This window comes from Calypte anna, chromosome 1, assembly GCF_003957555.1.
Source record: "Calypte anna isolate BGI_N300 chromosome 1, bCalAnn1_v1.p, whole genome shotgun sequence".
Lineage (NCBI taxonomy): Eukaryota > Metazoa > Chordata > Aves > Apodiformes > Trochilidae > Calypte > Calypte anna.
The window spans coordinates 86,560,518-86,588,481 of record NC_044244.1 but is presented as its reverse complement, the minus strand read 5'-3'; the positions used below and the strand labels follow the sequence as shown (position 1 = coordinate 86,588,481).

General features: G+C 42.0%; 1 protein-coding gene across 4 annotated transcripts; it reads right to left on the bottom strand.

Annotated features, from left to right (window-relative positions):
• Positions 1–8: 8 nt before the first annotated feature.
• Positions 9–26,721, bottom strand: FOXJ2 (forkhead box J2). Of its 4 annotated transcripts, none has more exons than XM_030445738.1 (12): positions 26,635–26,721; positions 26,282–26,406; positions 11,546–11,898; positions 10,948–11,022; positions 8,817–8,885; positions 8,011–8,151; positions 7,373–7,571; positions 5,148–5,477; positions 4,663–4,764; positions 3,999–4,199; positions 3,096–3,194; positions 9–2,578 (listed from the first exon to the last, which is right to left on the bottom strand). In XM_030445738.1, the coding sequence occupies exons 3-12, from the start codon at positions 11,876–11,878 to the stop codon at positions 2,490–2,492; spliced, it is 1,638 nt and encodes a 545-aa protein (XP_030301598.1). In that variant the 5' UTR covers positions 11,879–11,898; positions 26,282–26,406; positions 26,635–26,721; the 3' UTR covers positions 9–2,489. The 4 variants fall into 4 exon arrangements, with proteins under 4 accessions (XP_030301598.1, XP_030301609.1, XP_008501439.1 ...); XM_030445749.1 differs by having other exon boundaries at positions 26,282–26,403; positions 26,635–26,692; XM_008503217.2 differs by having other exon boundaries at positions 26,278–26,719.
• Positions 26,722–27,964: the final 1,243 nt, after the last annotated feature.

Sequence of the window (27,964 nt, the reverse complement as noted above, 5' to 3'; positions counted from 1 at the left end):
CAGAAGAGTTAAACCATAAACATTCACTTTTCCTTTTTATTAAGAAAGCATGCACAAAAATAAACTCGTGAGACCACGCCCCTCTCTCCCTGACCACTGACAAAAAGCACGGGGGGACCACACCATGCTGGAGGGGCCTGCCAGAGCCCCTGGTGGTGACACAGCATCCCACCCCTCCCTGCAGGCACCCTGCAGAGCTCCGCACGCCCACCCAGTGCCGTCCCACGCACTAACACCACACGTTTATTTCAGGGGCAGAGGAACAAGGCTAATTTGCACACTGACCGGCATGTATTTACATATGCAAATGAGGCGCAACTTAATATGCAAATGAGGCAAATATGCAAATGATGAGCACTTGGGTAAGCAGATGGAGCCATCTTGGTTGTTTTTTCTTCCAGTGGTGTTTTCAGACTTTCACAGGGCTGGCTCTCAGTAACATTCTTTGCAAAGCACCAACTGGCACCTACCAGAGCTGTTCTCTCATGGTTGTCTCAGGTGCCACTTTCCATATAAACCCATCACACACGCTTCCAAGTTTAATCATTCCCATCCTGAGGCAGTAGAGATGACAGCTGACTCCATGTTGAAGTTGGCTCTGGGATTCCTCATTTCTCTCAGAAACACCCAATGAGGAACTCACCCCCCGCAAACACACACTTAAAAGAAAGAAAAAAAAAAAAAAGAAGAAACAAAAATGTCCCCACCCCCCCTCCCCCAATACAAGATTCTGTCCACTTTCTCAATAAAGATCCAATTGGTTTATCCCCACAGCAAATTTCAAAAGCAATGCTAGTTCCCCACCTTCCTGCAGTGAGAGTAGAGGTTATTACTCCCCTGCCCCAGGTCTGTCAAGAAGCCACGGTATCTTCATCTTGGTTCCTTTCACTGACAAACAGGGAATAAGGGCTATGGGGAGGCTTTACAAAATACTAAGAATAAACAAGAGGTTTGACTGAACAGAGCTATACCAGAAAAAAGGTGAACACAGGACACTGCTTCGGGGAGGAGGCATCTCAACACTCACTCCTGCTCCTGCACCTTTTCCACCTTCCTGATTTGCACATGCTGACAAAACTCGTCCTTCAGGCTTTACATTAAGATTCTATCACTTCCCTGGCTGAACTGCAAGGGGTCTGACCCACCGTCCTCCCTTTTATACTACACTCTTTGGCTGCTTGGTTTAAAACTCCGCCACACTTCATCCTCTCTCTTCTAATGCACCTCTTATAAAAAGCACTTGTGAGGGCCTCCTAGTTACTCGAGCAGAGGGTCCAGCCCCTTGACCAGACATCCTCTAATTGACCTCCACTTTGAGCCTTTTTGTCTTCCCACCATTATCCCACCATGCACAAAATAGAACCACTGACTGAGAATCTGAACCTACGCAACACAATTCCTGTTGCTGGCACTCTCAAACCACAGACAAGGACAGTCTCCAAAGAACTACTGAAGGGCAAGGGGCCAAACACCAACGGAACAAATACCGATGAGGAGAAAACTTCCAAATTTGCATATACAAGTAAAAAGCCTCACTACATATTCTGAAGGGCTTGAAGGGTTGGGGGGTGAAATGAAAAGCTCTGGGGAATAGGATTTGCTGAATCACATGTGACACCTCTGACTGCTTCTTTTCCCTGATGGGGATGTAGGCTTCACCCAGAGACTGTAAAAGGCAGTGTAGAAAATAGGTCAGGATTCCCTCAAAATCTCTCTCAGCCCTCGCAGATGAACTGCATTCTGCAACTACACTACTCTGCTGAAATACCATCTCTGCTACATTCTCCCTTCTCCAAACTCCAAGTCTACCCACCCAACTCAGCTCTCCCTACCTCAGGGATTACCCTCTCTTTGTACTTGGGAACTCTACTTCTTTTCTTGCTTTTCCTGTTGGTGTGAGAAAGTTCACAGAGCTAAGATCACCTCTCCAGTGTCCCTTTAGCCTCCTGACCTTTTCAACATTTACGAAACAACAGAACTACAGGCTCTCAGGGTCCACCAGGCTCTCTCACTCCAGTAGCCAATACGACAGATTCACTGGCCACCCTGAAGGGAAAGAGGGATTGTTAAACGCAAAATGACAGAGGCAGAGGAAGATGCACTTGAGGATTCAGCCTTCCAAGGTCTTTTCATGGCACCAAGGACCCATCTTTCTGCCCTCCACAGAGCACCATGCAACACGAAAGAGCCGATCTGATGCATCCGAGGCCACCAGAGGAGAGGGAGGGCTGTGCTCAATTATTGGTAATAATAATAATAACAACAATAATAATAATAAACAAAAGAAGAAAAAGAAGATAAAACAGGATGCAAGGAAGGATTATCTTCGGCAGCATCTTGCGGTGGCTTCTCTGGCGGAGATAGAGAATATATATCTATATACAGGCAAGGCAGGGAGGCTGGGGAAGGCGGTGCTGGCACCATTCACCCCATGTCCCCCTTGCCTCCCACATCCTTCACACAGGACGAGTGATCAAGTCTGTAACTCGCTAGGTGATCAAGTCCCAGTCGAAATCATCGGGGATTTCCTCATTGGCGCCTGGAGGAGGCCCTGGAGGCCGAGGGACCAGATGGTGAGCTGAGCCAAAAACAAGAAAAAGAAAAGAAAGGAAGGAGAACAGTTAGAAAAAAAATGTCATGCTTCTTCACAACGGATCCTCGGGCAAAAGAAAGAATAAGAGATTTGGGCGTTCTTCCTTTCGACAGTCTAGCAAAGAACACTACTGGCATGAATTTCTCTCTACCTGTGTCTGTAGGTGGTCTGCTGTGAAATTCTCCACAGCAGCTCCTACAGAAGTTTCAGCCTCCTTAACTTTCCTTGCTGCTTACTGCTGATCAAGCACAAACATGAAAAGTTGCCATCAAGCAACCAACTGAGGGTGAGGCTGAGCTTGAAGATTATTTATCTGAAATGAAAGAATCCTAAACCTTGCCAGAGCTATGCCAAAGCCCTAAATGGAGGTTCCCTTGTTGTCTCCTTCTCTGCCCTCAGCACTCTATTTGACTAGCAAGTGCTTTGGGAGAATTGCACAAAGGGCTCAGGAACTGATTCTTATATGTTTGTTGGTATAATATACCTTAATGTCATCCCTTACCTGGGCGATTATATCCTGGAGAGTCCTGGGTGGAAATCTGGTACATAGGAGATGGCCCAGAGAAGAGATGGGGAGGCTGGGGCTGACCATAGGAGTTAACTGTGGAAGGAAAGGAATTAAAACAAAAACAAAAATCAATCAAACAAACAACAAAAAAAAACATAAAACAAAACCCTGTTAATGTTCTGGTCAGCTGTCTTGGCACTGACTAGGTACCAGCTCAGCCACAGAGCAACTCACTCAGACCCATGGGATCAGACTGAGGAGATGTTTAGCTGTTGGGTCCTAATTGCAAATTATAGCTTGGCCAGGGATCTTGTACTTGGAACCTGAAGGAGCTTCTCTATTATTGTAAAAGAATAAAATTTTCATCCAGAAATACCACAAGGTGGCTCAGTATTATCCATTTAGCTCAGTACTAGATGACACACCCTTAAAAAGTACTGTCAAGACCATGATATCCTCCTCCCTGCTGTCCTCAAAGAGTGGATCCTCCTACTCTTTGTTCAGTCAGTATTTCTCCAACATGGGTGCAGTAAGTTTCTGTCTACAGCTCCTGCCATCTGGAATAGCAATCTCCCTCTACTTTGCTATTCCTTTCTGTTGGTCACTGACAATAAATACCACCCCCTTCTCCTTTTATGGGTTTACCTTTTTAAAGTATTTCTGCCTGGAGAGGCTGCCTGTCAATGGTATATATCATATAATAATAGTGTGTCTATACAGAAACATAGGACCTCCCAATTCTTTAAAGCAGGAAGAAGCTGAGTTGCTACCAACACCTCTGACAGCCCAGCCCCGAGCTGCTCTGTGCTACACTACTTGGCAAGGCAGCAAGTAGTTTAGGACATTCACAGAATTAGGCCTTCATTTGTGTGTCATTTTAGTCTCCCTCCTAATTACCTTGGTTCATAGATTGCTCCTGTTTGCCACTATTCAGGGCACAAGATTCAGAGATTCGAGGGGGCTGCTGTGGGCCAACCAGATGAGGGAGCTGACCAGTCTGGGTAAGGAAGTGATTAAGGGAGTCACAGAGGCTGGCAATGTGGTGTTGATCCAGCGTCCAGTTCTTCCGTTCAGCCTGGCGCAGACTCTCCATCAGCTCTGCAGGGGACAAGGGACAATGTCAAAGAAAGCACTCACACCATGGTCTTCCCTGCAAAGACTTTCAGTCTTCTACCCCTAAATCCTAACTTCTTCCCACAAATCCAACTTCACTGCTTTGAATCTGTGACCAAACTCCTGGAGAGCTCCGTATCTAGCACACTGTCTCACTGACTCAGGTAGGGGAGGGAAGAGTAGGAGGGAGAAATCTCAGCTTTCTGACATATTTTTATGCATTAATTCCCCCTGCCTCAAATTTCTGCAGTGCGAAGTGCTTCACAATCTTTAAAAGGATCCATGAAGTAGGACACCTCACTTTGCAAACAGAAGAGCTATGCAACTGAGAAACCCATGGTCCTGTCATGGTTATACTGAAAAAAAAATCTGGGCACAGCACTCACAGATTTTAGACTACAGCCTCAGTCACTGAGTCACTAGACCTGGTCACTATCCCAGCACTGACCTGAGAATTGGGAGTGTTCAATGCTAGACCAGTTCAGCCGGTTTACCATCTTGAAGCTTTCCTTCAGGGAATCGATGTTGGAGCACCAATCAGGGGGAAAGGCTGGAATGAAATAGAGACAAGATTATTCCAGTACAGACTGACCTTTCCCTCCACTCCTTAATATAAAATGATTTGCCCCTCTTCACCAAAAGAACTGAAGATGCTAGAGTAGCTACAAATACTTCCTCCCTTGGGAGACCATGCACAGTGCCTCCTTTTTCATTTAGCCCCAACTTTATCCTGCATCCCTAAATTGGATCCCAAACCCAGTGTGGATGTATCCTCCTTTGCTACTGAAAGGAAGGAATTTCCTTCTCAGATTACAACCTCCATTGGCTTTTAACCATTTTCCACACCCAATGAAGACATGAAAGAAAGTTTGCTTCTGGAATTTCTGTCTGGGGACTCCCTACTGCTCCCTTTTCCCCATCACCCCAACTCACCAAAGCCAGCACTGTTGATTGAAGCCTGTGACTGCTGCTGCTGCTGCTGGTGCTGATGTGGTGGCTGCTGCTGTGGGTGGGAGTGTGGGTGATGTTGCTGATGCTGGTGGTAGCCTCCATGCTGCATTGGAGGTGGGTGCATGGACATCACTGGTGGAGGGCCATAACCTTCACTACCCTGCTGCTTCCCACCTTGGGATGGGCAACCCTCTGGGGTTGGAGTGTGGAGTGGGGGAGCAGCACCCACTGATGAGGGGCCTTGCTGCTGCTGCTGGTACATGTAGTAGTTGTGGTTGGAGGGCTGCATGTCACCAAGGAGAGAAGAGAAACCTGCCAAGTAAGAGGATGGAGCTTTAAGAGCTGCCTGGATCAGACCTCAGCTTAAATTATCCATCTCTAATTTCACACTGCTCATCCTGCTATTTATGAAGCTTTTGAAGTGCCCTCTACAGGCTGCCAATAACTATCACCTGGACATTCACATGCTGACTGTGCACAATTCTCTTAAAAAAAAAAAAAAGGCTTTACAACAAAGCAGGATTTTAATTTCTAGTACAGAGTTAAGCACTTAAATTCCTCCCTGGCTTTTATTCCTATATTTATCAAAGTAATCAATGCCTTTCTGAAATTTCACGCACCTGTTATTTTCCTAGAAGTGACCATTAAACAAACTTAAACAACAAAACATTTAGAAAACAAGTAACTTGAGAAATCTGACTTGCTGTTTCTAACAGCTCCCTTCAGTTTCCATATTACAAGGAGGTTCATGAGGAATGTTCATAATTAATCTCACAAAGATTATCAGAAGTCACACATGCTACTGCTTTTGTTCACAGAGCATGTTGCACACATCAGAGCTCCCTTACTACTTTCTTTCTTCCCCTTACATTGTGGAACCTCTGGGAAAAATCACAGTGAAGGGCATTACACACCACTAACCTCAGCTACCCCGCTGTGCCCTTACCCGACCGTCTGCAAGCAAGCCTCAGTTTTTCACTAGATCCAAAAATCAAAAATCAATCTACTAGTGTGAAGGAATACTGCCATTCTGACTCAAAACTTGCCTACAGAATTTTCTAAAATATTCCAGCTTTTCCTAAACTACCTTACAGCTGAAGACATCAGAGGAAAAAAAAAGACCACTGCTAAGCTTTCACAAACAGAGGTACACAACAATTCAAGGTTCTTCTCCACATTTTTGTAGCTTTCTCCATCTACAACACCTCATTTAACAGATTTCTACTAGGAATCTCCAATGCTAGTATGATAAAAGCAGTGAAAGTAGTAAATTTTTATTTCACTGATCCTACAAGTTCAGCTGGCTTCTCCTAGAGCAGCAAATTTTGCTTGCACTGTATGATGGCTGACAGCATAGGTGACAGGCTCATTTAATAATATATTCCTTTTTACACCAGACGAACATTTAGAAGAGCTTTTAAGGGCAGAAGAATTGGGAGGGTTTTTTGAAAGTGTTTTCAGTGGGCAGTATTGTTGTGTCCTCCTGCATATTATCCAACCCCAATGCCAGGTTGGATGGGGCTTCAAGCAACCTGGTCTAGTGGAAGGTATTCCTGTCTATGCAGGGGTGGTGGAAAGAGATATCTTTGAGGTTCCCTCCAGCTCTTCCATTCCACGACACTCTGATTTCAGGACAGCTCATCTCCTCCCTGCAGCGACCCTGCCCTCTGGTGGCTGCTTCCTCAGCCCCAAGAAAGCAAGCTGTGAATGGAGCTGGAGGCTCTCTCTGTCGTACTCCGAATTCACAAAGCTCAATTCTCCAAGGCCTTGTACGATCCTAGTTTTAATACATCTGAGAAATTACGACTTTCCACTCTACTTTGCAGAAACTCCACTGCCTACATGCAACAATCCCCTCCCTCATGGTTTCTAGCCTGACATTTAGTGAATGCTTTTCAGACATGCTCTTCTTCAGGTCTTAATTTCTTTAAGCTTCTTCCACTTTAGTATTTGCTTTTGTATCAACAAAAGGTATTTTTAAATCATTATCCTCTTTATTCTGAGACAACTGGGGGGAGCAATAGATAAAGGGCATGCAGATTTCCTATCTGTTCCTAGCAGAACTAATTACAGCATGCCAAAGAAGGAAAGTCTGTTTGCACAGGCTCCTAAATGAGGAAAGATCTGAGAGATTCAAGGATAGATCTGTGGACAAGACTGTGTGGGCAGATACCTGCCCACCCCACATGACTCATCTGGTTACTCACCGTGCTGAGAGGAAGATGATTTCTCCAGCATGGATTTGTAGAGGTTTCGGAAGGACCAACTAAGATCCTGGAAGTTGATCTCAGAGTAGGAAAACTTGAAGTCATGGTTGGCACTGTACAGCGGGGGTGGCACATCAGCCCCTTCACGACCCTGTCCCCCTGCTACAGTAGAAGCAACATCCACAGGCCCTGCACCCTGCTAAGGAAGGTAGAAGTAAGGCCTTTAGTTTGCACCAGGCTCTGTAACTTGAGACAGGGATCCAGAAACTAGATACAAGTAGAACATACACTAATATATCCCGTATCACTTAGCTCATCTCCCAGCAAATCTTACTAAATGACATCTTCTTTGAGGAAAATCAACCACCACCCTCCCTCTACCACACTCTGGCACCAGCCTATCGTTCAGCTATTTAATGCCACTATGCTTCACTCTTATCCTCATCTGGCCCTTGGTTAAAATTAATTTCCTCCTGATTTTCTGTCTGTACAATTTCAGCTTTTTCCCTTATTTTTGCATCTATATCACCATTTTCATGATACCTTCTCTTTTCATCACTTTGCTTTTCCAGTCACACACACATTTCTCTTTCCTTTTCCTCCACTGTAAGACTTACGCCCTTTTCCCTGCTGCTCACCTGACTGTAGTTGGCAATGGGGGTGGTGCTCTGGAGTGACAGCTGAGGGGTGGCCTCAGGTGGCAAAGAGGCTTCTGTGCTGACTGGAACAGCCCCTCGGGGGCTTTTACTTGCCTCTTGCTCTGGGGAATCTTGTGGTATCTGTGGGTGGGGATGAAAAAGAAAAGGAGCAGAAATCACGAACAGATGGAGAAGTGAAACCAGCTTCCCTGCTGTACAAGTTCAAGGCTTAGGGTTATAACAGAGGACTGGGCCTTAGTCACTAAGGAGTCAGGATCAAGGGCTTTAAACAAGATTAACTTTGCTACTGAACAGCAGCAATAGGACATTGTAGCCAGGTTGGGGTCGGTGTCTTCTCGCAGGCAGCTCTCAGTAGGACAAGAGGGCATGGACCAGAGCTCTGCCAGGGAAGGTTTAGGTTGGATATTAGGAAGAAATTCTTTACAGAGAGGAAGATCAGGCATTGGAATGGGCTGCCCAGGGAGGTGGTGGATTCTTCATCCCTGGAGATTTTTAAGAAGAGACTGGATGTGGCACTCAGTGCCATGGTCTGGGAACCACAGTGGTAGTGGATCAAAGGTTGGACTTGATGATCTCAAGAGGTCCTTTCCAACCTGGATGATTCTATGATTCTATGAACAGCCAGTCAGCAGAACACAGATGCTATTTTTTTCAGCCCTAGCCTTTGTCTCGCCATCTATATATCCTGCCCTCCAAATGATACTACAGTCTGGTGCAGGAAGGACTCCTTGAAACACAGGAATTCCCTCTCCTGCTCCATGTTGTCTGGAAAGAACAACACTCACATCATCATCTGGAGGATGCCGCCTCTTGCGAGATATATCTGGACATGTATCTATTGTCCAATAAGAGCCCTGGAAAGAAAATACATTGGTCAATCTTCATTAAATCTCAAACCTTCCTGAAGCAGGGGGTTACTGACTCAAAGAATGCAGCACCAACTATATATTCAGACCACAGGGACCACCCTGAAGAAAATGTAACAACCAAGAGTTGGGTGTTGGAAAGAGACAGCTCTATTGCATTGGGATGTATTGAAATATGAGTGTCCTGGTTTGGGCCAGGATAGAGAGAATTTTCTGTCTTCTAATTTCACTTTCAGTTAAGTCTCTTCTAAGTAGCAACACTTGCTTCCCTTATTTTTGCATCTATATCACCATTTTCATGATACCTTCAATCAGTGTCTGCTTCTAGGACTGATAACACTTGATGTTTATAGTTACAGCTAGAGAATGTTATGCAGAACCAAGGCCACTGCTCAGTTCTGAGGAACATCTTATGCTCTGGAAAGAGAAAGGGAGTAAAGGGGTCACACCTGCAACCCTCCTTTAGGGAGAAGCAGACAAGACCAAAATTGACCAAATGGAGTGTTCCAGCCTATACATGTCATAGTCAATATAAATTTGAGGGATCACAAGAGTCAAACCCCTTCCTGCTTCCCCTTCTTCTCCTGTCCCTGTTTGCTTCAGCATCCTGGAAGGATTCCGTCCGTTCGCCTGCCTGTGGTCCTGATCCGTGCCAGCCCATATCTGTGTGTTCCTGCCTCCAGCTCCCAACTGCTGCTGGCTCCAGGAGTCCAGCCTGGACTTTCCCAGGGCTGCCCTGCAGCCTCGGTGGTGACGTGAGAGTTATTGGGGGGAAAGGAGGGAACGTGGTATCCTTTTTCTGTATATTTGTATATATTTATTTTTCCTTTTTATCATTACTGTTTCATTAAAGTTGTGCAGTTTAGTTTCCAACTAGAGTAAGTCTCTCCGCCTAATTCTCTCTCCTTTCTTTATCAAGGAGGGGAGGGGGATTAAAAGACCATCGCTCATTTGGTTAATTGCTGGCCCAGTATTAAACCATGACATATGAGGTACGATGCTACTGGTGGAAGGCAGAATGCTCTGCATTTCCATCACTCTGAGACAGGACACCAGGAAGATCAAAGGATTATTTGATCCAAACTACACCAACTCTTTTGGGCCTGAACATCCCCTTCAGTACCCTCCTACAACAAGAACTGGTTATTGATTCATGAGAACCCACTCAACGTTCAGACTGGGCACAGACAGCTAGAAGAATTGCTTTTATTCCATGCTTGAAACTGCACTGTGCCCATTGGGGGTTTCCCAGTACAAGACAGACACTAAAGTGGTAGAATGCATCCAGTGTAAGGCAACCATGACGGTTAAAACTAAAGCACATGATGTACAAGCAATTCACACAGAGAGATTTTTGTGTTTAAATACAGAGCTTCTTGTCCTCACCATCTCCTCCTGCTTGTTTGTTCTTAAGCAGTAATAATATCTGCATGCCAAGACACCAAATCTTGGTTTTGCTGGCAATTCTGCGTTACAATCTATATATACTAACAAAGCTTTAGTTAGGGTTAATAACCCTTACTTAGCCAACAAATTCCTAAATTCTTGAGTTTTACTAGTAACTGATTTCTACAGATTTGAGCTATCTGATGATGATGTTTTATTCCCAACACCAAGTGTTTTTCAGTCTAAATAGGTGGTTGTTCTGCTCTCACTTCCATGGATCTGGCATCCATGAAAACCATGATGTGACATCACAGTCCAGCAGTCGCTATAGTCTTTCATAATAGAACAGGTTGGACTAGACCTACATTTTACAGATAAAAATCAAGAAGAAAAAGAAATACATTCAACCCCGTTTTCTTCGAATATGTTTAAAGTAACCTGAAGATCATAGATAAAAAAAATAATTGCTAAACCATTTAGGCCCCTTCACAAATTCCGTTTAAGTGAATGCTTCTGTAGCACAAGACCTACAGTAAATCTTACTACTGCTTCCATTTTTGTCTACCCTTTAGGTTTCAAATTCAAAATGTGAATTAGAAAGGGTAACCCCAGCTTATTCCCTGCTGTTTTAAATTGCTTGCCCAAGAACATGCAGATTTCTTACCTTCCCAGGATCATCTCTAGGTCGAGGCACCTTCCGAAAACATTTATTCAGAGAGAGGTTATGACGAATAGAGTTCTGGTGAGAGATTAAGAGAGACAGGTAAGTGCTACAACAAAAAAGTACAGCCTTCTGAGTATGCCTGGAAGCGGGTAGAGAAAATAGAAAAATTGTGTGTACTTAAAAGCCAAAGCCTACTACATACACCCAGAACAAAACAGAACATAAGCTGTGTATAGGAAAGGGATGGATTACACTGCATTAAATGGGGCTGAACCACCTATAAAGCTACAGAAGGTGCAATAAAAATAGTACCACAGTGATACAGAGCTTGGGAGTGATGTAGGGTTTGAGGATGGAGCGGAGGGGTTGTTTTGTTTTTCTTGGTTGCTGGTGGTGATTTTTTTTGTAGGCTCTATCTTAAGGAGCCATCACATACATACAACAAAATTCAAAGAGAAAAGAGAATTCTGGCTCTGCATTTTTTCTGGCTGGTCAACTTGGTTTCACATCTGTCTTTTTATTTTGGTCAGTGAGGATATTTTACAGATAATTAAGAAAATAAATCTTGCACTTAGAGGAAAAAGATGCATGACCTCACCTTCCAACCAATACCAGCATTTTTGTAGTAGGGAAAGTTGTCACAGATCCAACGGTAGATCTCGCTGAGTGTCATCTTCTTGGCAGGTGATGAGTTGATGGCATATGTGATCAAAGTGGCATAGCTATAACGTGGCTTTCCATCTTGGTGCACTGCAGCCTCATCCTTACTCAGGGTGGCATTGGGATCTGTTGGTGAGCCTGGGGGACACTTTCGGGCAGTCCCTGGAGGTCCTGCTTGTGAAGAACCACCTAATTTTTCAATTGTAGCCCTTAAAGTAAGCTGTGGGAGCCAGTCTATGGAAGTGAGGCTGCTTTCCAGGTCAGAGGCCATGATGCCAGAAGCAGAAGTATCTGTGAGGAGAAAGAAGCAGAAAGGGAACTCCTGAGATATAAACAAGGTGAACCATAAGCACAGAAACACCTGTTTGCATTCCTCCTCTGCTTCTCCCCCTACCACTAATACCTGTGTTAACGCCTGATCAACCTGCTTCAAACACCTTATTCACAGAGAGAAAAAATAATCCAAAAAGTCTTGGAGGACCATCCTGGCTGACAGTAGCTGGGACAGTCATATCATATTAACATTGCTAGGACAGCTTTACTCGGAGCATCCCAACTGTTTCCAGGTAAAGAACTAATATCTGTATTAAAAAAGTGGAGCATTTGTATCATATTCACTCCTTTACTACAAAAGCAATAGAACCTTGGGATCCTTCACCAAGGTTACCTGTAATCCAGGAGGTTTACTCTGTCAGGTAAGAGCAAAATCATAGCTAAAAGGGAATGAATACTCCTTCATGAAATACACAAACCACAATTTAATTAGATTGTCTGGAAAAGTCAGGATTGTGACTATCTTAATTTGGGAGGAAATTAATTTCTCTCTACGGCCTATCTTTTCTTTTTTCCATCAGGTGACATTTTAATGAATCCTATTCCTTAGAGCTAGGATTACGTATCTCATTTTAAAACAACAAGATCATGCATAACACTATATATAGCTAATTACACCTACCATGTCGAGGTGGAACAGAGTATATTAAGCTCATTGTAGTTAAAGCTTTGCCTACCCTAACCTATTTTTCCCAAATGTACATATTTTATTGAATTAAATCTTGCTTAATTCACAATATAACAGCAAATATTTTCCCCAAGTCCAAGAGACAAAAGCATTTTATTTGTCCAAAGTCACACACCAAGTTTGCCACAGGACCTCTCCTCTTATAAATACTATATATTTCCCTAATAGAAATAAAACACACCTATCCAATATAGCTAGCACTTGTACCCAGGGTTTTCTATTTAATAATTATTTTATATGAAGAAAATATTGAACAGCATGAGCTCATATGAACTTGTACACTTAGCACACAAACTTGTTGCTGTCTTTTATAGTAATCAAGGCAGCAGAAGGATCATCACTCCTTCATAACTGGCTGCATCACTAAACTATGTGCAATCCCTAGAAGTCTGGAATGAGGTAGCTAAGTTTCCATGGCACTTCTCTGCACTTAGTCTTTGCATAAAGAGAACAAAGGGCTGCACATTTTGCATCTTTCATTTGTTAAAATTTATCTTTTCAGTGGATTAGATTATACTATACATACAAAAGGTAAATGCACAAACACACATGCACATACTTAGGTACACACTCATGAAGCAAATTATATGCATACTGTACAAGACTGACACACACTCTGCTTAGGAGAGATTCATCAGCAGACACCTCCCACCAAGTGCATCACTCAGATGAGTGGATCAGATGAGACAGGGAGACACCCATCTGCATGAATACCAATTAGATACTCATTCTAAAAATAGGTATTTGAATATAGGTATAGGAATAACACAGCGTGGATGCACAGATCCCGAGACAGATGCACCCAGCATTTTTACACAGAAGCTCCCCATTCTTCCCCCACAACCATTCCACATTATACCTTCGACTTCTGCAATGAAGTGTCCCCACAGCAAAAAAAGCACTTCAGAGTTTACACTGCAACACGTTTGTATGCACCAAACGTTTCATGTTCATGCATGTGCTCATCACACCTCTTAGGGCTCAAACACCTACACAATAACCCAACTAATTCTATCCCTCCACCACCACAAGCACTGGCTCCAAAGCCTCCTAACTCCACAGCTAACATTATCACTGACACTCAAATGCAGGCACAGACTGAACAGTAACACTGCAGCACCACAGTATCTGTAGCGAGTGGAAATATTTTTCTGTCTGCAGACGAAAGGAAAACCCCAACTGCTAGTAACTTATCTATCTACTCATCTGCCACATTATCACATATGATAGCAGTGGCTTCTTCCTATATAGCTAACTCGCTATATAGAGGATCAGAGCTGCAAAAGGCTTTCCACTTTCCATTGGCCACCCTCCTCCAGTTGTTGTCAATTGAATATAGCTCTTTTTGGGGGAATTAATCTAATCTCAGGCATTTTAAATTAAAAAAAAACCCAAAACAGCCCACTGCTCCTTGCTGACTTACACAAGGCAAAAGCAAAAATGTATTTTCATCCAGTGGCGATGCACAGACTGCAGTGGTATCCATGTATCTGAACACACCTACATTTGCGGGTACTTCACAGGTACAGCTATCACTAAAAGTAGTATTCAGCTTGGGAGAAAATAAAAACAAATCAAGTATCACTCGAATGCTTAATTTTTTGAGTGTATTTCGTATAAATTTTAATTTCCCCAGTGCAATGAAACCACTATGAAATATCAGTTGTGCTACCAATACAAATCCAAAGTAAAATATATTTAAAAATACAAAAAAATATATTATTATACAAAATAAAATAAATACAGCCACCTTTTTTTTTTTTTTTTTAAAGACAAGCATATAAATCAAGAAAAATAGCTAATAAAAAACTGAGGGAGACAGGATACCTATCGGAAACACCAGAAATTCAAGAACCATAAGAAAACACTGCAGTTTTCACTGAGTTTCAGATTTGCCCAGGTTATGCCAGTAAAGCATTTGGAATGATAGGCAGATAATAAAATGTAAGGTTGATGTGCAATATGCCAATTGTCAAATGCATGAGCTTTTGTGTATTTGTATAAAATACTCTTGTCAAGGAGAAAAGTAAGGTTAGATTTAGGTCACATTACACCCACACTAAGAATCTGAATTTTTCATGGTTTATAAAAATCTCTGACAAGAAAAAAAAATATTCCAAAATCTTAAATAAAAACATTCTGTGTATATATACGCATTCATCACCTAGCACTGAAACAACTACTTCTCAGTAAAATACAGCACCTCTTTCAGAACTAGAGTACTGTCTTTACTTGACAGTAATTTAGGGCATAAAATGAAGACTCAAACCCAGTAACTGTCACATGGGAGATTTTAAAACTGTGCAATAAGATTTTTTTTCCAGGCTTAAACTTGATTATGATACCAGATTTGAAAGCCTGAATACTGGCAATATGGGATCTGTAATCACCAGGTATAGCAAAACCTTAGGTAAGATGGCAATTTCAGTACACTGTCATTGAAAAACCACTTTGGTGTAACCAACTACTAAAATATTTGAAAAGACTTACTGTCTTTTAAGACAATAAAACAAGTCTTAATAAAATAAAACTGCAGCCAGACCAGAACAGCTGATGATTCTTCCAACTTTTCCTTCCTGTTCTATTGCCTGCAAATCTTTCAAACTCTTCTCTTATGATCCCACTCAAAGAAATAAAGCATAATGATCAACAAACACACTAAACTAAAACCAAGGGTGTTAAAAAAAATATCCTACCACATTAGCAAGTCTGATTTAACTTTGAAGAAGTAAAAAGAAAGTCAAAGACCAGAATTCATAATCTCCCACTTTACATAGTAAACGGTATCTGTTTATGTATTTGGCTGATGTTAAAAACCAAGGGTAAGGTAGCCAAGTCATAAACACCACCAACAGCTGGAAACTGCCTGCAGTCTTCCCATCTCAAGCACTAATTCCATTACAACCCCAAATAAAGATCGGTCAAAGAGATGCAAAAAAGGACAATCAAGCAATGATCCAAAAGTACAATTAATCAGAGGATAATCTGAATCATAAGAAAAATGTATTATCATCATTAAAGAAAATCCTATCATCAAATACCTTTAAATAACCACTAATTCACATGGGACCAGTAACACTTCACTACAGCTTTCCAGGAAAGCTACTGCCATATTTTGAATATTTGAAACTAGCAAAACAAACCTCAGGCTGAAAATGCTAGGCAGCCTTCTGTCTATCAGACTGCAGTATCCCTGATGCTGGACTGAAGAAATCTGTACTTTGCCTGCCCTATTTTGCAAATGCTTGCTCTCAGCCAGTCAGATCTTATCCAAGACTGCTGCTACTTACATATATCAGGACTGAAAAATGTATGAAATGTGGGGAACAGCACTCTAAAGATCATATTGAATGCAGTTAACAAACATTTATGGCCTGACATATTGTCTAAGGCTGAACTCAAAGGCTGGCCAGTCAGAATCAGTTATGACTGAAGCAGAGAGCCATACAATGAATGAAACTCCGCTGTGCACAGCCTTCAGAAGATGCATATTCCAGAATAAATCTCTATATTTACTTTCCTATATTTACTTTCGCTGTTGTTTTGCTTGCTGCTATTCCAACCCAATGACACACTACTGCCAAAACATTAAAAGGAGACCCAACATTAACTTTGAGAAGGAATGCACAAGGCACTATCAATCAGTGAGAGACATTGCTGCAGAACACTTATTAAAATAATGCCACATAGGTGAAACGTGGGCCCAGTGACCTAACTAACTATATCCATCTTATATTCTCCTGAAATACATTTACCTTGTCACGAATTTAACAAGCAAAAAACCCTCAAATGCAACAAACTGGCAAAAAAGAACTTGTTGACTGAAACTCTTTTGAAAGAGAAGGTCACTTGCTGTAGGTGACCCTGCTCTGGCAGGGTAGGGAGTAGGACTCGATGATCTTTTGAGATCTTTCTGTGATTTTATCAAAATGCAAGGTAAGCAGAATCTTAGAGGAAACTGCCTCAAAAATGAATAAAAGTAACACATAAGAATACTATGAATATCACATGCATAGAGAAACAGCTTCCACTTTGATGGAAAAAGGCAATTTTAACATACTTGTGTAAGTCAGACATCGGTATCTTATGTCAATACAGAAAGGGGAAAAGAATCAATTTCACTAACTCTGGCAGGAAGAAAAATTTGCCATTTTAAGATGTGCTTTCCCTCAAAAATGAGGAGGTGTGAACTAATAAGGCAGGAACAAAAGGCCTAAAAATCTTATTTTCTCTGATCAAACATAGTCCCTGAGAGGTATTTATTTAATGTAAGAAATTTGAAAAGAAAGCATACTAATTACCTGCATAGTGTGAAATAGTTATCCATCATTTTAGTAACTGCTTGTGAGAGGCTTTCAGGAAATGCTTGCTTCTGGAATAAAATCCAGAAGGAAGAGAAGGGCTGCTGGGTATTGTTCATAAAATGAAACTTAAGCTGGAAGGAGTGGTAGGTGTCATGCTATTATATTAGCAAAATAAAGGGAAGCATTGCAGTTTGAAAACACATTTCTGTCTGCAGTGCCGTATGAAAGGAGGAAAATCAGACCCTGGGGCAAAGAGAAGTGAAATCATCACACCCTAAAAACCATGTTTCCCTTCTTTGGGAGCACAACGTGTGGTACCACCTATGTAAATACAAACTGTCACAGCCTCTGCCTGTCTGTCCACATGGTCTGACTCAAACTACTTAGTGTGCAAGATGGAATCGCTTTGAATGTTCGATGCTATTTTGTGTAAAAGAAGACAGGTGGTACAGTAATTATGGCATCCTGAACTGGAAATTTGCTGAAAGTTACAACATGCTAAAATGTTACTGAAAAATCAAGAGTTAGAGGAAGATGAAAGCTTTTAGAACATGTATAGCTTAATATAAATATTTGGACTAGGACTAGTTGTTACACTAAATGGTTACACAAGTAAGGCTCTCCTTTAACAAATAAATCTCAATAACATAAGGTTTATATTAAGTCTTGAGGAAAAATAAAACTATTTTGTTTTAATAATAATTACTATTTACCTCAGTATCATAACAGCATATTTAACATAAGACCTTTCAATTACCTTCATTCTATGAAAGCTACCTGAGGGGGTAAAATTTTTAATTTTTAATTTAGTGAATGAACAGCATTGACTGTGTACTAATGAAGCATGAAGTCTTCTGGGGACTATAAAGTCACCAAAACCCCCATGTTGGAACTGTATCAGGATTCAATTCCAAAAAGCAATTATGTATTAGTTTTGTACAAAACTGACAAAATGGTATAATTTTTTTAAAACTAATCTTCTTATTTAAATTTATAAACATGGCATTACAGCCAAAGTCTAAAATACTCTTATGCCAAGGGATACAGTATCTTTATAGGCATAAAAGGCTATGATAAAACATAACTAGTGCCTTGCCACAGTTTAATAAAACCAACAAATCAAATATTTCTGTTGTCTGCTATATAAACAAGCAGCAAAAACACAGAGAGAAATACTACAAACATCGCAGGGACCCCTCAAGACAGCCTGAAAATGTGTTCAAAGTTAAGGTAAGTTTGCTTATTTATGATGTTGTGTAGGTGAAAGAAGGGAATATGTAACACCTGTCAGAAGAAATAGCAAATGTTATTGAGACTACTGGTATGCCTAAAATATTTTTGAGCTGAATTGATATTTTCTTTAAAAGATTTATTTTAATAATAAGCCAAATGTCCCATGACAACCCTCTCAATAACAGATTTGAAAAGTAAACCAAGCACTTTGAAAAAACACAATGAAAATACATCACGACAGTAGAAATGTCTCTACAGCTTTTCTCCACCCTCAGTACCACTATGCAATATTTTAACATTGCAAGTAGGAGCTGTAATTCTAAACATATGCCAAGGCAGAGAGAGAAATCTTTGGCATTTACTTTAAGGAAATTAACAGAACAATTACTCCTACACTTAGAAAGGTATTGGGTATTGTTTTGGGAATAATTCAAATTTAGAAGCACCTATCTGAAATGAAATTTTCCCTTGAAAACCACAAAGTCTTTGGTAGAGAAACTGCATCTAAAGAAGGTATATCCCATAGTCTTGTGGGAGCACCAAGGCTGAAGAGCAGGGTTTCCATTTTAGCTGCCTATCAGAATCACATTCAGTAGTCTACCTTCAGTACAGGATATGCAAATACTAATATGACACCCAGATTGTGTCTGATATTAGAGACAACATCAGAAGTACATCCAGATACAGAATACCCTGCTCAGGACATCGCCACATCATTGCAAAGATAGGTACAGAAACCCAGGTTAAATGAATGCAAGGTGGACTTAAAAATGAAAATTGCATCCTTCTTCCCCTTAAAAAATGTGTCTGGCACTGAAAAATGACTGTTAACCATGCAGTTTAGTAATACTAATACTACACAGGCTAAATGAATGCTAGCCAGGCACAGTGAAGATTAAAATCTGTCTGCAAGTGGTCAGAACCTGTTCACCAAAGGCTGAACCACTGAAAACAGACTAGTCAATATGAACTCTGCAATGGCTACTGAAACAAGTCACAATCCATTCCATCCCACTTGTGAAAGTGGGTATCAGGCACTAGCAAGAACTATATCCTAAATTAATAGAAAACAATTGGCATTGAGTGTAGATTGGTCGTATGCCATGTGGCCAAAATGTACATAGACCAAATGTTCCCAGAATACCAAAGCACTGCAGAAAAGCCTGTTAAAGAGGAGACTGGAAGCAAAGAGCAGTCGAAATTGAAGCTGGAGAATGATCAGAGCAATCAAGTAACACTGTGTGAAGGTCATAAATTATGCCTCAACCACTGTTTTAAAACAATTCTTTTTCACTATTAGCTGTTATTCTGAACTAAAGTGAATGAACTGTCTTCCAGGAGACAAAACACAGGACAACTTCTAGCCAGGCTCACAACTTAAAAATATTCGTACCAAGGTCAAGAGTGTTCAGAACCACACTAGCAAGGAACACACCCCCTTTAACAGTTTCTTTTGGCTTAAAACATTAGTACTGCTTCTTGGCTTTCTGCACCTTACTAAAAAAGTGCTTCATTCTGTTTATCATCCTCTAACTAAATCTCCTGCTCATCTCCTTACAGGTACTAAAAGAAGCTAGTTTCTTCCACACACATACTTGCCACTGTTGCCACCTTGCAATTGCAAGTGAACATTATTCTGCTCCAACCCTAACCTTCCTACTCTTTCAGTTGTTATATCTTCGCCTATGATGGTCTTTATTTACTTTTGTAATCATTCCTCTTTGCAAAAGAAGCCAGGGACAGGAGGGTACATGTAACACAATTGCCTCCAATTACCAGTGAGACCTTTTGACTAATTTTCAAATATGCAAATAAGTAGTTTTCAGTATGTTTGGCCTCTACCAGCTGGCATTTTTCTTACATGGCTCAAGGTATGAATCAGCTGAGGAAAAATGTGAAGAGATGCTCACGCAAGAAATGAAAAAGCACAATGTCATGCTCGTGTTGCTGTCAAAGCAAAGGACAATGCAGTAAGAGACAGTGACAGACGGGAGAAACATAAAGGTTAAAGGCCCCTTAGAGCGAGAAGTTGGAGCCTTATGTGGGTGGATGATAGCCAAGGAACAGGCTTGTCAAGGAGAAGATGGCAACAGGGTGAGAAAACACACCAGGACAGCTTCCGTAACTTTTTAACAAGACAAGGTGGAATCGCTGTTGTCAGAGGCCAGCAAGAACAGCTAGCAGTAACTGCAATAGTAAATGAAGGAGAAAGTGTAAGGTTACCCAAAGAGACTAAGCAAGAAACAGAGGGACACAGCCCAGGAAACTGGGAGTCCCCATCCTGTACTTGTAGAGCAAGAAGAGTGCAAGAACACCCACATTATAGGTCTGATTGTGAAGGCTCACAACACAGGAAAGCAGGAAACAAAAGGAAATCTCAAAGGAACTTTCTAGAGTTCCATCCTGGCCTCAGCACTCTTAAACTTGTGCAAAAAATTTTAAAAAGATGTTAAGGTACTATTCCAAGTTACATAAATTAATATCACTGGCGTGGTAAAGAAAAGCAAAGAGAAGATAACAGAGATGTATCTTTGTGTCTAATTAATGAAAACTATAAATGAGGGAAGGTTAGCGCAAAAGTTACTGAATGAATGACTAGAACAGTAGGAGGGAAACCAGGAAAATATGGACACAAAAGTCAAGGGAGGACAAGATTTCAAGACTGGGCATGATCAAGTGTCAAAAACAGCAGGGAAGCCAAGAAGGATGAAGATGGAATAGAGACCCTGAGACCTGGCCAAGAAAAGGTCATTAGAGATCTTAGAAGAAGCTTCAAGGGACTCAGAATATCTATACTTAAAGTCAACTTAAAAAAACAGGATCTTTCAGTTTTGGAGTCACAGGTTCTTCCATGAAACAAAAAATAATTGTGGCATCATACTTTCACTGTTTTTCAATGCCACAAAAAGCAGCATATAGAAGTCTTAAGTTCAATACCACATCGCAATTAATTTAACCAACAGTGAGAAGAACTGCCAGCCACAATAAATCGGTTTTCATCCTTGTACTTCAGAATTCTTATACAGAATCAATAGTCTATTCCAGAATAAATGCATGGGAGAAGTGTGCAGCCCAAAGTCCACCAGCACAGGAGTAGCAGGACCAAGCAAAGAAAACAGGTCTCCCAAATTCCAGATTGGGTCTCCACACTCTTGAATGCTTTGTTCAGATAAAGGGAATTTCAGAGGTAACTATTTTAGCAGCTTGCTTATTTGTCTCTGCAAGTTCCTGATAGGGAGGGAGAATTGGTTTGGTTTTACTTAACAATAGTTCTTTTGGGGAAACTGAGAATTCAGAAGTTTTGCTCCTTTAGTATGTGACCACAAAAAGTTCAGATGCCTACCCAACTATTCAGATTTGAACTTTTAACAGTAATTACATATTTCTGCTATAATTTGCCACAGTCTTTATACAGCAGAAAGCATAACCAAAATTTGAATTGCTAATTGTAGAAAGTAGAAAAGAGAGTATTTTTTTCCTGGAGGCATAAAAGCTCTTGCTCCTCATAACTCCTCATTACTCCTTCTCTCTTATACATAAAAAAGGCGAAAAAAACCCCACAGTTTCCCTTATTTCTTAGTTTCACATCAAGGAAACGGACCATCTTAGAAAAACTAAAGGAAAGAAAGGAAGGAGGTACTGGGTGTTGCACCAATAGTTCACCATGATTCTCAAAAACAAGATCCTGAAGTGCTGGAAGGAACCAGAAGGATTTTCTTTCTAAGCAACTAAAATCCAGCTTTTCCTGGGAAAGGGAAGGAGGCAGGTGAGAAGGGAGGGTAGGGGAATGAATGAGTCAGATAGATTATGGAGACAAAATGCCATTCCCCAGCCTAGCAGAACTGAGTGTTTTCAGAGAAACAAAATTCTATTTATTATATAGTGTATAAGAACACATTTCTTGACATAACCTCTGACAAAAAAATGCTATTGGTCCTCAAGCATATAACCTAATGAAAGCCAAATGAAGAATGGGTCAAAATGTAGGTGTGGAAGTAAGAGGCAGGGCCTGTGAGAGCTACTATGAAAGGATTTCTGCCAGTGAAGAATCCTTGATATGAGGTGAGGAATATTTGCTTGATTGAAAAGCAGCATTTTAGGCTTGTAAGACCACAGGACAAAATGCCAAAGGGACATCTTGGAAAATAAGATACAAAGAGCAGTCCATAGAGAACTGGGAGGAGGAGTGGGGTGTAGAAGGAAATGAGAGTAAAGAAGTAGGCAGGGTGGAAACATGCTGGTCCTTAAAGGTGCAGGAGAGGAACATGACTGTGGCACGATGCTAGAGAGCTCAGAATGGGATTCAGGAAAGGGTTCACAAAGGTCAGGAACCAGAAAAATCTGTGCGTCATCCACCTTTAAGGCAACAACTCCAAGGTTCATAATAAGATGGGGTAGAGAATGGGGCAGGTCAAAGACAGCAGAATAAAACAACAGTCTAAGCTGTCTAAGTCTAAGTTTCTTGTCAAAACAGCACAGGGCACATTAAATCAGTCCTAAACTCTGTTGTGAGGATCCTGTTTTTGAAGCATTCCCAGTATTTTGCATTTTCATTTCAAACATAAAATGAAAAGTTCTGATTAATAATTGTGAAAACATACTGCAGTATCCTTGCTCTCTCTCAGTAATACACAGACTACCTTTAAAAATGAAAACATGAGTACAGAGCAGAAATATGTTATTGTTTAAGTTCATCATACATCCCTTAGAAGGAAGAATGAAACAACAACAACAGAACAGAAAGCAAGTGGAAATACAGACTCCTACCAAGAAAAGAAGCACTTGGAGGTTGAACACATAAACTGGATATTCCTGCTAAAATAACACAACATGCAACAGTCAGCAATAGCTATTAAAATGCTTTTCTTTAGGCTTCAGAGTTCAAATGAGCGTTCAAATATTTCTGATACCATTTTAGGCTGTCTGCTAATCTGGGCATTACTCATATTTTTAAAGTTTTCTTCCAGACTGAGAATGCTAGAAAAAGTACTTTTTAAAGTTTAAATTCTGAAGCATTGCTAATCAAAACATTCTGCAAGGAACTACAAAGCAAGGGTTCTGTGTTAAAGTCACTGGTTAGACTTCTACCCAAGGTTGAGAGTATCAAATGGAAAAATTAATCCAATCCATTTCATATTTTAGCTACTAATTACTAAGATGTAATTCCTGTCTCACAGCTGTGTAAAATGAGATAATCATCTCAGTCCTGCTCTTGAGGGACAGCTGTCCCTATCACAGTTGCCTTTAACCATACCTCCTTTCTGACACTTGAAGGGCCAAACGGCAAAACTGTGATGCAGACTGAATCTCCCACTATATGAAGATCAGCTGAAGTTTAGGGGAGGAGGTAGTAGAAAAAGGTACCTGAACCTCTGGGGTAAGAAAAAATTTCTCCAGAGAAGTGTTCATCAGCTGTATTGCTGGTTTTTTTTGTTTGTTTGTTTGTTTTTGGTTTTTTTGTGGGGGGGAGGAGAAGGGGAGTAGGGCAAGGGGAGGCAGAGGGGGAAGCAGTACAGTACTGACAATCCTGTCTTAGACTGGGATATTACATCCAAAGTCCTCAAACTGTTTATTGTATTTTACTCCACCTTTTTTGACTCTTTATTCTACCCTAGAAACTTGCCTACAGAACCAGATTTCAAGATAAAACCAAAGAACTTACAGAAAACATACTTAAATATTAATATAATCTCATGATCTTTCAGTAACATAATCCTTTTCCTGTAACTCTCTAGACCTTCTCATTTCATTCTACTTCAGGGCTTGACCTGAGAAATGTCACACACAGCCCTCAGATGGAAATGGAGTGCACATAGGACAGGATCAGACTGCTTCAACTTTAGAAGTCAACTTTTAGAAACACAAATGTCCAAATTTAAACTTACAAATACATACACACATAATTAAGTCTCTTTATTCAAATGCTGAAGACTTCATTGTTGCTGCTGTTGAAATCAACTCCTGGCACTTAAAAGAATCAGGCTATTTACTTAGATACCTAAATTTGGTTTTAAAGGTCTAATTTTAGATATTCAGGCTTAACATTCTTAATGTAAGCTCTTAAAGACATAGCATTTTAATTTAAATGTGTCTATAACATACCTTGCAATTTTATGAAGATTACTATTTATCTCCCTTTTACAGACATTTTTGTATGAAATAAATGGCGCAGAACAGCTGCAGTATTCCACTTCAGAGGAAGCTGCATTTTAGCCTGTGATAAACATTTGATGTAAATACAATGATCACACTGAAGAGCTACTCTCTCTAAAAATTATTCCCTTTCTTAAATTTATCAGTGTGTCCTAGCTTTTGTATAGCTGTGTTCTAGACTATGAAATCTTCAGAGTAGAGATTGTCTTAATTTTGTGTGTCCAAACAAGCACTGAATGCCATGTCAGCAATCAACAAATAAATTACAATTACTCTACATCATGCAACTTTCGGCTCTGTATGTCTGTCATGAATATTTAAAGCTCAGGCAGCAAATACAAAATATTAATATTTCTCATTAATAATGAAAAGTAATTAAAAATACATCCAGCAAGACAGTTGTTGTGGGAGAGCAGAATTTTTTAAGGCTGGTACACATATTCTGTAAAGTGCCCTGGCATCCATCAGAGCCAAAAGCACTTGAAAAATGTCAAGTCATTACTGTGAGGAAGGGGGGCAGCATGAAGTAAATTAATCTAAACAGAATGAAAAGTCAGTTACCCCCTCGAATGTACAAAGGCCAAAATGTCTCTGTTATCTCTTTCCTTGTGCTAGATAACACAGCTGTACTCAAAACAGGGAGATTGCATAACTATAGGGCAACAGGTAGGAGGGCATCTAACAGTACTCCCAGAACATATGTATGCTTCATGGTTCAGCCTTCCCTTAGAAAGAGGCACCTGCTGAAGCTACATACAGATCTGTCAAAATCCTCTGCCAAAAAGAGGAATCACTTTGGAGGGACCTGACGTCTTTTGTCTGATTTTGCTACCAAATTACACCAAGGAGTTCCTTCTTCAGGGATTCCCTGTTAACCAGTGTGGATTCCAGAAGGGTTCCTGTCCTGACCAAGGACCCATTAATCTTGGATTTCCTCACTGCTATCTCACTGAAGAACCAAACCAGCAGTATCTCAGGTGAGATATCCTTAGCCACGATTCTTCTGCTACGGAAAACTGCTTTAGCTTCATTTGAGATGAAGTCTCCCTCAGACTCAATTTCTCAGGAAATCACTTTGTTAACAATGTCAGAATTCTCATTTGTTGCTGAAATCAACTGCCTCATTTACAAAAAGCAGCCAGCTTGGCTCACCATGGCATTAGCATTAAGATTCGCATTCCTAGCCCCTGAACACAGCATAAAACACAAATGAAGACGGATGGCAACAGAATGGTTTCTTTTAGCTTTCAGAGCAGGTTCCACCAGCACTGTCACAATTCTCATTCCCAGTCCCCTGGGCACCACAGAATCCACTTACAAGGGGACTCTTTCCAGAATTCATCCCACAGCCCCTAGGTACATTAGGACACAAGCCTTGGGAGTACGAGCACCGGGATCTGTATGTTCATCTCCGAAGCACAAGGTTTGCACTGCACAATGATCTTATTCCCACATTTACAAGCACAGCAGGACCCACATGGAGAACAACTGACACTCTAACCCCACGAATGCATCCTTGGACACTTGTACTACGAATCACTGCTCCTGTCTCCTCAACACTTTTTTTTTTCAGTATTATCCTTTCTCAATGACCCCTAAGTGACAAAAATTAATTTCACATTGGTGATAATAAAAGCTAGATTTAATACACCAATGAAAGAAAGTAGAAGGGAAAGGGCTGACAGGTTTCTTACAATTAAATAGGGCTAAAAGGTCTCCCATTAGCTAAGTAGTGAGGGAAAGAGACAGGTCAAATCCATAGCATACAAGGGAGCTAAACAAGAGAGATGGAGCAAGACACACAGAAAAAGGTGGTTGTGGAAAGGTTCAGAAACAGAGAGAGCTAAAAGATTAAAAGGAAAGAAGATACAGTGTGTAAGAGAGAGAGAGATGGAAAGCAAGGACAGAAGGCAAAAGAGAAGGACAGCTAGGAATAGGAAGCAGACACAATGTGGTCACTCACTCTGGAAGATTTTCTGAAGGCAGGTGGATTATCTTCAGTGCCGATTTCTGGGGTGCTGCCCTTCACACTCCTTCTCAGAGACCCATCCTCAGAGCGTTGTTGTCAGCTATTTATTCTAAGAGCTTCTTGAAGAAATAATTTGAGGACGAAGAGTTTGCAGATGGTATCAGGATCTTGAGTATTAAAACAATCTATTTGGGACTGTCAGTATCTTAAAACTGCTGGGTTTATCCCAGGATGGAGATCATCTCTCCCTTTTGGCAGCTAGACTACTGAAGGGGTGTTCCCTTGGTAGACAGCCTTTTCATTGATTGTCAGATTATTTCAGAGATCAATTTCCTCAGTTTCCCTACCTGTGAATCTCTCTTCTCGTTCCTCTAGGTGCACTTTGTCCTTAAGGGTGGGCAAATTTTTTCTGGAAAAAAATCTTGCTGTCTCTGTGGATACTATCAGCAAAATCTGCCTTTTCCTTTCCCTATAATTGAGAGGCGTGTCTTCTCTCCTTGCACAGGATATTTGAAAAAACCTTCTCAAGATTAGGGGACGAGGAATCTTTCCCAGGATGAAGAAGGATGAGGTCAGTACTGGAAATTACCTTAATCTCCAGTGGCTAAAAGCAACTGGAAAAGGGAGGAATATCTAAATCTGTCTCTGCTCTCTCTCCCGTTTTGCTTTCTCTGCTGCCTGCTAAGCAGATGTAAATAATTAAAATTACTAGATAAGTATTTGAGCTCCTGCCTATTTCAGTCTTGGGGACTACCTCGCTTGGGCATGTGGGGTTTCTTCTGTGGAGACTTCCCTGTTACTATCTGGTCTGGGGATTAGCCAGGGAGGGACCGTGACCTCTGCTTGGGGGAAAAATTTTCTCAGTAGCAAGGGGCAGTAGGTGACAAGGGTTATTCTCACAATCCCCCCCGAAACCGGGGTCTGAGGACACCTCTCCCCTCAGCAGGTACTGAGAGAGCTCCAGGAGGCTCTATTCCACAGCGAGGAAGAGCAGCCCTGCTTCCAGATAGTTATCAGCGTTTGGTGCCGGGGGGGTCTCTGCCCACCCTTGGCTCGTTAGTGGGTCAGGGGGCAAGTGCTAAGCTCCCCCGCCAGCTGCGGGGAAAGAGGCCGGCAGGCGGGTGAACCCCGGCCTGCCAGCGAAGCGGGGGTGGACAGGGGCCGCCGGGGCGTCCCCCCCGCCGGGAGCGGGGCTCTCTTACAGGGTGTGCCCTCACGGCTGCGGATGGGGCGGGGGGCGGCGGGTTAAGGTCTCTCTCTCTCCCCCACCCCGGCAGGTTACGGGGGTGTCCCCCCACCCCGGCTGCCCGGAGGCTGTCCCTGGCTTCCCCCCAGGCCCCAGCTCCTCTTGCCCGGGCCCGGCTACCACGGGAGGCCGCGACGGCTCACGGGCCTGCGCGGGGCTGAGCGGCCGCCTCTGCCACCTTCCGCCGGGCCTCTGCTTCGTCCCCGGGGGGCTCTCTGGGCTCCGGTGCGAGGGGCCCCGGCTGGGCGGTGCTGAGTCTCCAGGCCCCGCCGCTCCCGCGGCTGCTGCTCCGGCTGCTCCGGGCTGCGGCTCCACTGCAGGCCCCAGCTCCTCCCCGGCCTCCGCTCCGCCTCCCCCGGCTCCCCCCGGCCGCGACCGCCCCCGCCTCCCCGGGTTAAGGAGGCGCCGATCTGGGGGAGCTGCTCTTGCCC

Bases quoted from the DNA above. Each gene is read 5' to 3' on its own strand.
- FOXJ2 (XM_030445738.1), bottom strand. From the start codon at position 11,878: ATGGCCTCTGACCTGGAAAGCAGCCTCACTTCCATAGACTGGCTCCCA. The intron at 8,886-10,947 runs GTAAGAAATCTG...TTTTCTTTCCAG, and splicing joins CTAGAGATGATCCTGGGAAG to GGCTCTTATTGGACAATAGA. The intron at 4,200-4,662 runs GTCAGTGCTGGG...TGTCCCCTGCAG, and splicing joins TGAACACTCCCAATTCTCAG to AGCTGATGGAGAGTCTGCGC.